The sequence below is a fragment of the Xenopus tropicalis genome, chromosome 7 (assembly GCF_000004195.4).
Source record: "Xenopus tropicalis strain Nigerian chromosome 7, UCB_Xtro_10.0, whole genome shotgun sequence".
Classification (NCBI taxonomy): domain Eukaryota; kingdom Metazoa; phylum Chordata; class Amphibia; order Anura; family Pipidae; genus Xenopus; species Xenopus tropicalis.
Window position 1 is genome coordinate 50,541,664 of NC_030683.2, and position 12,642 is coordinate 50,554,305.

A 12,642-nucleotide genomic window follows, 5' to 3' on the forward strand; every position below is an offset into this window, starting at 1 on the left:
TGGGAGGTGGGTAAATTATGTATGCATCTCCACCTAGTAAATGCCCCAAACATGCTTGTTCTATAGATACATCAGGCAGCGCCAATAGGTGCAGGGTGCAAAAAAGGGGATGATTACTTGTCTTCCCCAGCTCCTTTCTTGAATACAGCACAGTGCCCTATTCATCAGTAGGGATAAGCGAATCTGTCCCGTTTCGATTCGTCATAAAATTTGCGAAATGGCAAGAAAATTAACGAAATGGCGAAAAATTTGCGAAACCCATTTGTCGCGCTTGTCTGATTTGACGCGATTTCCGTGCAACGAATTCTTCTGCGCCGAATTTTCAGGGAAGTTTTGCAAAACAGTTCACCAATGGCGAAATGCGGAAATTCAGTGCTAATCGATGCCTGCCGAAAACATTCGCTCATCACTATTCATCAGTAAAGTGCAGGTAATTTTGCTTCTGTGGATCCAGTGCAAAGAGCAAAAAACATGGCACCTAAATGAGCCATTCTTAACCCATTTTTTCACTTAGAATGTTGCTTTTGATATAATATGTTTTGGCTACTCAGCACACCCAACTATTATGCTGGGGGAAATATTATAGGGGGGACTAAAATAGGGGAATATTTTGATTTTGTATAAATGGCACAGATGTACTTAGGAACTTCTCTGCATCCATGGCTCTATGCATATGCATCTCAATTGCACACATTACTTAAGCTGTGGAGAGTCTTTTCCTTTTGATGTAATTGGCATTTAATAAATATACCTGTATATGTATTATATTGGTAAATATACTGTATATATAGCACTACTTGTCTATTTTGTGTTGTACATTAAAAAACAAAATGAATAGAACAGACAATAAACAATAAAAAATAGAACATAAAAAAAGTTCAAAAAACAATAACATTCAAGACTAGGGCTGATTTCCTAATTCGTATTTTTTGCGATTTTCGTAAATTGTTGTGACTTTTTCGTAACCGTTACGACTTGCGCGAATTGTCGTGACTTTTTCGTATTGAGCGCTCCAAAAATTTGTGACAATTCGCAAAAAAGTCGCAAAATGCCGATCATTGCGAAAAAAACCGCATTCGGCTGATTTTCGGACGTTCGTGGATTAGTAAATGTGCCCCTAAATGTGCTAAATGATTATCCATCACATTGCAGTGTGAAAACGGCAAGAGTATGCAAGGTGCAATTTTCAGACCCAAAAATTGACACTTTTTTTTATCCACAATTCAGCATTTTTAACCCACAATGCCAGCATTATTGCAGACATGCATTGCATTAATTGGGTGGAATACAATGCTCTTTAATTTTTGGGGATTATTGATTTTGTGGGGTGTTAGAGTTTAATGCAACTACTGAGCACTAACAACCATAGAATAGAATATATTTTGACTGCTCAAAGCCATGGAACACATTATGATGAACATTATTGTGAACCAACACATTAATCCCCCATTAACTTGCATTCTCTAAATTTCAACTCAATTCTTTTTAGTTTGATGAATTGACATGTTAATCTACTATGCTAAATGTATCAGTTTGTCAACTGATGACTAGTATCCAACAAACTTTTGTTGATCATTGAAGAATGTTCCAGGCAGAAATCAGGAAAGTTCCTGACTGCCTGGAATATTCTCCAATCAAGAAAGTGTCTAGTATTGGTTATTTACCAGGGGGCACTTTATACATCTGAATTGAAAAAAGTCAAACTTGATTTTTGAAAATTTTGATTGCTAACTTGTTTAATAAAAAACTTGAATTGCAAAAACTTGATCGACAAAAATCTAGGGGCAGATTTTTTTTCCACGATTCATGTTTTTCGAGCTAAAACACTTTTTTCATTTAAAAAAAATGCAAATTTTTTAAACCATTTATTATGCGTCAAAACCACGCAAAACACGAATGTAAAAATATGCCATCTAAAAGCTGTCAGGGTCATGCAGAAGTCAGTGGGAGTTTTCCTGGGCAAATTATAACAATCTTTATTTAATTTATAAATTTCAAGGATATTTGGTTTTTCTTTTTGTTGTGGAATTCCCTCCCCAAATCATTCGTACTGGCCGATACATTAGATAGCTTCAAGAAGGGGGTTGGGAGGCTTTTTAGCAAGTGAGGGAATACAGGGTTATGGGAGATAGCTCTCAGTACAAGTGAGGGAATACAGGGGTATGGGAGATAGCTCTCAGTACAAGTGAGGGAATACAGGGGTATGGGAGATAGCTCTTAGTACAAGTGAGGGAATACAGGGGTAGGGGAGATAGCTCTCAGTACAAGTGAGGGAATACAGGGGTATGGGAGATAGCTCTCAGTACAAGTGAGGGAATACAGGGGTATGGGAGATAGCTCTTAGTACAAGTGAGGGAATACAGGGGTAGGGGAGATAGCTCTCAGTACAAGTGAGGGAATACAGGGTTAGGGGAGATAGCTCTCAGTACAAGTGAGGGAATACAGGGTTATGGGAGATAGCTCTCAGTACAAGTGAGGGAATACAGGGGTAGGGGAGATAGCTCTTAGTACAAGTGAGGGAATACAGGGGTATGGGAGATAGCTCTCAGTACAAGTGAGGGAATACAGGGTTATGGGAGATAGCTCTCAGTACAAGTGAGGGAATACAGGGTTATGGGAGATAGCTCTTAGTACAAGTTGATCCAGGGATTGGTCCGATTGCCATCTTGGAGTCAGGAAGGAATTTTTTCCCCTCTGCAGCAAATTAGAGAGGCTTCAGATGGGGTTTTTTGCCTTCCTCTGGATCAACTAGTAGTTAGGCAGGTTATATATAGGCATTATGGTTGAACGTGATGGACATACAGTATGTCTTTTTCCAACCTAACTTACTGTGTTACTATGTTTTTGTTTGTATGTGCTTGATAATTTTTACGAAAACAAAAAACAAATTTAAGTTTTCGTGTTCTTTTCATTTTCGTTACACATTTAATTCCTTTTTGCTTTTTATATTGGGATCTTTTAATTAATGACTAAATATTCCTGGTTATAGTGGAAATGAGTTTATTCATGGTTTCAAAAACATCTAAAACCTTGAAAATCAGAATGTTGATAAATCTACTTTTTAGAGTATCACTATAAAAAAGTTATTTTGGTATCTTTTATTCTTTCTCTTCAAGTTATAATAATGATTCCCACTACATGCTGATTTACAGTGGACAAAGAAGACGTGATTCACGACGTCTTTTCACAAATCCTTTGAGGACAAACTCTTGTTCATTCCTAAAAGAAATGTATTTTACCAATGTCAACACTTCGATACTGATAAAAGCTCTCAATCATATTGCTGCCAGCAATCTTAAGCATGCTGTTTAATGAGTAATGAGCACTTTTGTGTATTAACCCACTTAAGATGCTGGGCGGAACCAAAAGAAATGTCTCGCTGAAATAAAATCTGCATACCCACTTTCACATTACAGGATTCTATTATAAAAGAAACAGCCCTTTTCTACTGACATGGTATGTATAATAGACAGCAAAGTTCATTTACATTTCTATTATTATTATCTAACATATTTATCCTCTGTGTCTCAGATTAAGAGTAATAATCACAGGAAACAGAAACATCTACTTTTACTATTGCAACACATTCAGATAATACTTTTTTGAAACTCTTTGCTTTGCATTTTGATTTGATAGTCAGGTAAACACCGTTTGTTGTCCTTTTTACAGACAGGGGCAGATTTATCAACGTGTGAAATTAGAGCTCACCACAGTAAAATTTATTGCTCTCATTTCATTCATTTCTATGGGGTTTTTAGATACATATTTATCAAATTGTAAACTTTTTCATTGATAAATATATCTCATAGAAATCCCACAGAAATAAATAGAGAGTGGTAGAATTTTACTGTGATGGGCTCTAATTTAACACTTTGATAAATCTGCCCCAAAATGTATGCATTATCAAATGTTCCAAAACTAAAGCCTGCCTATACATGCCTACAGATAAGAACCCTTGTTTGTACATTGCATGATTGAACCTAATATATTGTTCACATTTTCCTATTTATGTTTGTTGCAATGAAATCATTCATCGGGATGCTTTTTTAAAATCTGGATTAGACATTTTTTCCTCTGTATCAAATGTACATTTAAGAGTACAAATATAATTACCTGTATCTGTAATTGCATAAACAGGTTTGGGACCTTTTATCCAGAAACCCAGTTTCCAAAAAGCCCCGGGTTATGATAACGCCTTCTCCAATAGAGTCCATCCATTTTAAGAAAATTAATACATTAAAACAATTGTCTTTTTCTCTGTAATAATAAAACAGTACATTGTATTTGATCCTAACTAAGCTACATGAATCCATATCAGTGCAAAAATAGTCAAACTGGATTTATTTATATTCATATATTTTTTAGCACACCGGTTAAGGTTTGGGGGTCCAAGAAAACCCCTTATCTGGAAACCTCAGGTCCCAAGAATTCTAGATAATAGATCCTATACCTGAATATTTTTTTTTTTGTTATTTTTCATCTGAGCGTACAACTATATATTTTATGTCAGTAACTTTGAGCACAGAATATAAACATTGGTAAATATCCTTTCAAGAGAAGAAACCTTGCTTTAAACCTTAAAGTTTTTCTTAGATGAATATGTAATGTCTAACCCAAAACATAATCTTAGTTTTCCAGAAGAAAGTATTTGGGTCAGTGCCTCCTGCTGTTAGTATCTGTATATATAGAAGCATGCCTTTCGCAAACATCTGAAATGTGTTCTGGCGTTCCCGGAGTTCCTGGCATACCTGGACAGATGGGTCTTCCAGGGAGAGATGGAAGGGATGGAATTAAAGGAGATCCTGGACCACCAGGTATTGTAATATAAGCTTTCATTTCTGTAGCTACCAAAGTGTTGAAAACATTAGGGCTAATTTACGTCCAAAAGTGCAGTGAGCAAAGTGCAATTTTTAGCCTGATCACCGTGTTTTTCCAACACTGCACTGTTTTCTTTCCCAGAATAACAGCACAATTGCAGATTGTTGCCTTGACACATTAATGACATGCCTAATGCAGTTGCATCTGATTTGCCAAAATGGATGCAACTTGTGTGTGTGCTATATTGCAAATCTGATGCAGTAGCACCAAATATTGCTTAAGTCTGCCTGGTGTTATTTTTGGTGTTGGCACATTAGTTGCAACTCAGCTGTGTCACGCTGATTGACTCAGGGTGCAAAAGAAACCCTGGATCTACCACCTCGTCAGGAGGTGGCTGTAGCTCCCCTGCATCAATATGAGCAGCAGTGCGCAATTTGGAATGAAAGGAAGGAGAGACTATGCAGCACCAAGAGCAACTATACAGAAGTACAAGGAGCACATTTTGACAAAGTGGTGTTACACACAAGTAACTGTGAGGAAAAGCGCATGGTGCCCACTGTGCTTGTGGACATAAATTAGCCCTATGTCTTTTTCTGCGTTCTCCATTTTTCATGCTCACTGATTAAACTCCAAGTTATTTACTAATATATACTAGGTGAGGAACTGTCATGTAATACATTTTGTTATGCTAACATGTTTCATAGTGCTCAATAAAAATAAAATGTTGTAAATATCAACCATAGGGCCCCGAGGCCCTCCAGGAGGGAACCAAGGAGAACCAGGAAGAGATGGTATTCCAGGATGTAAAGGTGAACCCGGAAAACAAGGCGAAAAAGGAGATAGTGGATCTCCAGGTAACGTGCTGTTCTTTATCTGTCCTCTTTCTTTTGATTTGTGTTATTCTTAAAAGACGAAGTAGAAGGATGAAACCTTAGAACCAACAACCCAGTATAAAAAAGCAATGCAAAAAACTGTTCTTTCTTTAAACATATACAAATATCTATATATATATAGAGAGAGAGAGAGAGAGAGAGAGAGAGAGAGAGAGAGAGTGGTGCACTCCACCAGCAAAAATCAACATTGCAGCAGAAATGAACATTGCAAACCTCAACGTTTCAGTCCCCCACAGGGACCTTTGTCAGGAGGCGGAAAGTAATGCTTTATTTTGCCTCCTGATGAAGGTCCCTGTGGGGGATTGAAACGTTAAGGGTTTGCAATGTTCCTTTTTTCTGTGTTTTAATAAATATTGACTTTTTATACCTATGATTGAAATCATGTGAGTGCTGACATTACTTTTGCGAGATATATATATATATATATATATATATAGGCAAGCACAAAAGGGAGGGGATTTTACACAATGTAAAACTGATTAAATATTATTTATATAAAAAAGCAAGGTTCTTGTTGAAATTTATCTCCCCAAATAGTGATGCTCAAATATAGGTGAGTACCTTATAGTGTGTAGGCTCATATGATTTGGCATCTTACAGCAGCCTCTCTGGCATTTGTCAGAATTCCCAGATAGCCAATCCGGGCCTGTTATTCAGCATTGGTGGGACAATGCATTCACTGGTGCAAAAACCATGGGCTTGTACTTACTGAAGGCAAAACAATCCTATTGGGTTTAATTAATGTTAAAATTGTTTTTAGCAGACTTAGCAAGATAAGGAAAGGCAAAAACTAATTAAGTAAATACAGCTATAAGTACTCACAGAAATGCTGCACTGAGTCCTCTAGCAAAAGAAACACAGGATTCCTTGTCTTCTTTTGTGTAAACATGTTCTTTGGTATCAGATTTCCTCTCCCTCGGGGGTCCTTTAGGTACAGGGGCACGAGTCTGCTCAGCTAAAATGGCAGCTGCTATCTTGAACAAACAGAGGGAGCTTCTAGGGCTCTTTACTCAGGAATGGTAAAGCTTTCTGCAGAATAAATATAGTGTTCTAGGTGGTACTAATTTGGCTAATCTATTGTCAATAAAATGCCAAAATGTATTTTCTTCTCCTTTAAAGTATAGAGATCCAAATTATAGTACAACCCTTAATCCAGAAGACCCCAGGTCCCAGAAATTCTGTATAATAGGTACCATACCTGTACTATGACATAAATATCTCTTTCACCTGTAGAAGAGCTTTAACATTTGGTGTTCACTTAAAAGTGGCTCTTATTGATATATAGTATTTTAAGAACCCTTAAATGAAGTTATATATAATTAATATCATAATTATTATATTTAACCATTATATTGAAAATAGCAATCCATCATAAATGTATTAGATGAGTAGCTTCTGTTGTAAATGGTATAATAATAACAGTGTTCTGTAATACTTTCGAATGCTTTTTATGCTGTGTATGAAGCAGTATGGATTTCTAATAGGATAAGTAAAAAATGATCAAAGAGTATAAAGCTTTTAATCATATTTCTCTGTTTTTTCCATTTTATTCCTTAAAGGTATATTGGGATCTCTGGACCATGACTTGCATATTCAGATCTTTGACTTAACTCATCATATTTCCAGTATTGTAGGAGGTAAATGGAGTTTCAGTCAAATTTTTTTTTAATTTAAGACGTTAAGGTGTCATTAACTTAATTCCCCATTATACAGAGCTATAACCTAACTGTTCTGTGTAATGGCTTATAGTGAATATAGTGCACTGAAGATTATACATGACAAATAAAATGCAGTCATATTCTTCAGTAGTCATTTCGGTATTTATTCTGAAGGTACAGTTTTCCTTTAAGTCCTACCAGGTTTCCAAGTGAACTAAAATTAATTTGAAATTACTGACGGATTGTAGCACAGAACATGATACATATTATGTGTATTATCTGAATTTATATTAATAATATTTTAAAAAAAAGATTCACGTGTAGGCAGTTTTTGTAACAAAAATGGTTGTATCAGTTTATTCTCACATAATCTTTATATATTGGTAATACAGGTATGGGGTATATTATCTTGAAAATTAAGATCTAAATCTGAAGCACAACGATTAAGGCTTTAAAAAAGAAACTTTAAACACTGTGCCAATGTATGTTGCTGACAAGTTAAAGAGTGCCATCTTGCAGAGTCTACTTTCTGGATTATAGAGGTCATTTACCAGGTCCAGACTGAGATTCAAAATAGGCCCTGGCATATCATACAGCCCCCCACCAGCCAAATAAATAGTGACTGCATATGAAATCATACAGCAGTCCCTTTGGCATTCAACAGAATCCACAGATTCTCCAGGCTTGTCATTCACCATTGGTGGGAGAGTGCACAAAATGCTGGCAAGTTTATGGCACTTAGCACCCTGCACCAATAATAGCACCCACAGGGCCAGGTCTTTGTCTTCCAGAATGGAATGCAAGGACCTGCACTCCTCCCCCACTATGAATTCAGCATTATGACCATGAAATAATGCCAAGTTAAAAAAAAAAATTGCTATTTAAACTATTTGTTTAAATGGGACACTATAAAGAATAAAAATTTAGTATTATAGGTTTCAAGATAATATATCTCATACATGTAGATAATTAAAAAAAACACAGATAACTGTCAACAAAAATTCCACAAATGAAAGCATTGACAGGAAACAGTATTTAAGTATTATACATGCTGATAATAAATCCCATTACCCATATATTCTAGCTCTCCGTCTAGAAGGGAAGATTCAGGCAGCAGGAGGAAAGATGTTTGCCAGCAGTGGAACGGAACTGGATTTTGAAGCCTCTTTGGCTGCATGTAAAGCAGTCGGTGGTCGTCTTGCCACCCCAACAAATGAAGCAGAGAACAATGCGATCTTAGCATTTGTGAAGCAATATAACAGATATGCATACCTGGGAATTAAAGTGGGGGACATTGCTGATCAGTTCCATTATTTAGATGGAACTTCTGTTAACTATACAAATTGGGGCAAAAACGAACCTAGTGGTAAAGGAAAAGAACCTTGTGTTGAAATATACACAGATGGCCATTGGAATGACAAAGTTTGTAATCAATATCGTCTGACTGTTTGTGAGTTTTAAATTGAACATTCTTTTGCAATAAAAGCACTACTTGTGTTTGTGTGTTAAATGGACTTGTATCTATTAACTTTTGTTTTCAATGACAAAGCAATATAATGTTGCCTTGCTTTAACAAATACTGATCAATTATATAAGAAAAATAAGCATACATGTGATTAGGTCTAAGGCATAAATGTATCTACAGTTTATAGTTTGCTTGTGTCCAATGAGCAATTAACATTTTAAATATCTAATGAAACATATTGTGGTGTCAAATGCTAATTTGTGTATATTTATTTAAAAAATATTCTCATCTTACAACATGTATTACCCCATAAAATACATGTATTACCCCCAAGCTAAAATATTCACTTATCGAAAATGAATCCTCCACCAAAAAACACGATTAATAAAAGGAAAATGCAACCAAGTACATTAATTAAAATTTCAGTTGCTTTACAGTTATTTGCAAATGTAATTGCTACTAAAAGCAGTATCTCTGACTCCTGAAAAAATGTAGCAGAACATTTTCTTAAGAATCATAACCAGAGAAAGGCATAAAAACAAGAGATAAAAAGGGCTTTAATCAGCTCAGCTTGTTTAAAAACTACAGAAATGTTATATGAATGTATGTTCTCCCCATGCTTGTGTGGCTTTCTTCCCAAACTCTAAAAACATACAGGCTGGTTAATTTGCTCCTGATAAAACGTATGTGATAGGGACCTTAGATTGTAACCCCCACTGCTGTGGGGAATGGTATAAAAAATGGTATAATCTCTGTAAAGTGCTGTGAAATATGTTGGCACTATATAAATAAAGGATAATAATGATCAAAAAGCAAGTTGAGCAACTTGTTTGTTGTGATACTTTATGGTGTTTAAGAGTATGGGGGAAAATGTATGTTATGTAATGTTGTAATGGCAAATGTGAGGAATTTGTTGGCAAGATGTTATATTAAAAAGGGAAACTCTCATGATTTTTATGGGGTAGCTTTTAAAATGATATTGAACTGTGTCTTGCAAAAACACTATTTCTGCCATTTAAAATTGCATTTTCATACAAATGTATCATCTCTACCCAGTTCATTTTGCATTAACTTTCAGAAATAGCCAGCACAGCATCATCATGCAAGTTCTGTCATACAGATCTGTTTAGCATATTAGTTGCAATTGTATCTAAGTGCAGGTGTTGCTTGTTAAGATTTCTGGGTTCTCTGCTAAAAGGTACTTTTTTAATTAAGTTTCAGAAACATTGTATCTCTTACGTGAACTTTCCAGCAGTGGAATGACTAGTTATTGATCCCTACTGCATGATCATTGGGCCCCTAACTTTGGACAAAGACATTTTCATAAACATATATTGCAGCTGCATATCAGTCCCACAGGGTCCCCTATAGTTCCTGGGCCCCCAGCAGTTGCAGGGCCTTTTTTTATTATTTAAATTTATTATTTGACTTACATTTTGACGCAAAGACAACGAAACACAAGCATCAAAGGACACAGTACTACATACCTTACACCCAGCCTAGAACTTTAGGAGTGAAAAACGTTTTTTGACAAAAGAGCAGGCATCAGTTCCTTGGAGGCACATCAACTGCATTGTTCCATCATATTCCTTGTGGGATCCTTCTTTGATCACTTTCCTTCGGGAACCTTAGGGGATACAGAAAAAGAAGAGGAGAATCATGGATTAAGAAGATGACTTGAAAGTCATTTTGGCATTTTACTGCACAATAGATTTGCCACATTAGTGCCACCTAGAACACTATATTTATTCTGCAGAAAGCATTACTTTACCTGAATAAAGTGCCCAGTCTCTACCATACCCCTACTGAGTGATTCAGGTTTGTCCTGTGCCATCAAGTAAGCGCCAGATAGGGTTACATCTGTTATAGCTTTAGGCTATAACGCTATAGTGCTTTAAGGCTAGTGTCACACATATCATTTTTCCACTAGTGACGTCCCCGCTATTGCTACTAAAGTTAGTAGCTTTGGAAGGCAGTGAAGAGGGACCCTCTACCAGCAGAAAGACAGTAGCAGAGAATCCATCCATGTTGCATTATCTTTATGGTTATGCATACTGAGCCAGAACAGTTTTTCTTTGTAGCTGTGGTTATCAGAATATAACATCTGGGATAAATGGTTTTTTTTTACCTAGCATACTAAGATGAAAAAATTAGGGGGTCATATGGGAACCCTAAACCCATAATATCATAAATAATTGTGGTTATTTTTCATGTTTGCAATTGGTCTTCAATGTATATTATTTGTAGTTTTTTAGGTATTTCAATTTCTGTTTAGCAGCTTTCCAGTTTGGAATTTCAGCAGCTATCTGGTTGCTATGGTCCAATTTACCTTAGCGACAAGGGAGTGGTTTAAATGAGAGACAGATATATATATATAGACGAGGGCCTGATAGAAAAGTAAGTTATGAAAAGTAACTATAACAATAAAACTGTAGCCTCACAAGGCAATAGTTTTCTGGCTGCTGGGGTCAGTGACCCCCATTTGAAAGCTGCAGGGAGTTAGAAGAAGACAGCAAATAATTCAGAAACTATAACAAATAAATAATGAAGGCAAATTGAAAGGTTGCTTAGAACTGGACATTCTATAACATACTTAATAAGTTAACTTAAAGGTGAACTACCCCTTTAACACAAGCCTTTAGCTGTTCTAACGTCTCACCTGTCTTACTGACTTGAATTGCTTCCATGTATTTTATTTCCTGGTATTTATACAGTTTACAATCTAAAGTCCGTCACATTCACACATAGGGGGAGATTTATTAAGACACCAAGGGGCTGATTTACTTACCCACGAACGGGTCGAATGGAGTCCGATTGCGTTTTTTTCGTAATGATCGGTACTTTGCGATTTTTTCGTATGTTTTGCGATTTTTTCGGATTCTTTACGAATTTTTCGGATCCAATACGATTTTTGCGTAAAAACGCGAGTTTTCCTATCCATTACGAAAGTTGCGTAAAAAGTTGCGCATTTTGCGTAGCGTTAAAACTTACGCGAAAAGTTGCGCATTTTTCGCGTAAGTTTTAACGCTACGCAAAATGCGCAACTTTTTACGCAACTTTCTTAATGGATACGAAAAACTCGCGTTTTTACGCAAAAATCGTATTGGATCCGAAAAATTCGTACAGAATCCGAAAAAATCGCAAAACATACGAAAAAGTCGCAAAATATTCGTTTTCAAGTCGGAACTTTTCCAATTCGGGTCGGATTCGTGGGTTAGTAAATCAGCCCCCAAGGGTATTTACACCGATTTTTTCGCGCTTGCGTGACTTTTTCGTACACCTGTGCAACTTGCGCAAAAAATTTGGAAAGGTTCTGCCACTGTTTACAATCGTTCGATAAGAAAATTTTGTGACTTTTGGATTGCCAATACGATATTATCGTGACTAATACAATTTTTTCGTAAGCATTTTTGTGATATTTGCGATCCTCAGAAATGATCGTATCCAATCCGAATTTTTCCCATTCGGGATTTGAACTCGTGTTTTAATGAATCGGCCCCATACAGTAAGTTCCGTTTAAGAAGGAGCCAGGTAACCTGCTTGTATGTTACTAATGTGTGGGAGAAAACTGGAGTATCTGTATGAAACACACACAGACAAGGGGAGATATGACCACTATGCATAAATATATAGGGTGCCCAAACATCTAGGGACTGGTCTTCTTGCCCTTTTAGAATCAGGGTTGAGGGTTTTTTCCCTTCTGAATCAAACTGGAGACAGCATTAGTTGTTTTTTTTTCCCCCTTCCTTTTTCTATATATATATTTTTTCAAATATTCTACTTTTTAAAAGGGAGATAATAATCTGCA

The 12,642-nt window shown here is 36.2% G+C and overlaps 1 protein-coding gene across 1 annotated transcript; it reads left to right on the forward strand.

Moving 5' to 3' along the window:
* The first annotated feature begins 3,351 nt into the window (after window positions 1-3,351).
* On the forward strand, window positions 3,352-9,640 carry sftpa2 (surfactant protein A2). The gene is made up of 5 exons (XM_018095777.2): window positions 3,352-3,456; window positions 4,631-4,814; window positions 5,562-5,672; window positions 7,271-7,348; window positions 8,454-9,640. The coding sequence occupies exons 1-5, from the start codon at window positions 3,454-3,456 to the stop codon at window positions 8,828-8,830; spliced, it is 753 nt and encodes a 250-aa protein (XP_017951266.2). The 5' UTR covers window positions 3,352-3,453; the 3' UTR covers window positions 8,831-9,640.
* The last annotated feature ends 3,002 nt before the right edge of the window (window positions 9,641-12,642 follow it).

What these genes read in the sequence shown, in the direction of transcription:
- sftpa2 (XM_018095777.2), top strand. An exon ending in AGGAGATCCTGGACCACCAG is followed by an intron (nt 4,815 to 5,561) that starts GTATTGTAATAT and finishes TATCAACCATAG; the next exon opens with GGCCCCGAGGCCCTCCAGGA. An exon ending in AGGAGATAGTGGATCTCCAG is followed by an intron (nt 5,673 to 7,270) that starts GTAACGTGCTGT and finishes TATTCCTTAAAG; the next exon opens with GTATATTGGGATCTCTGGAC.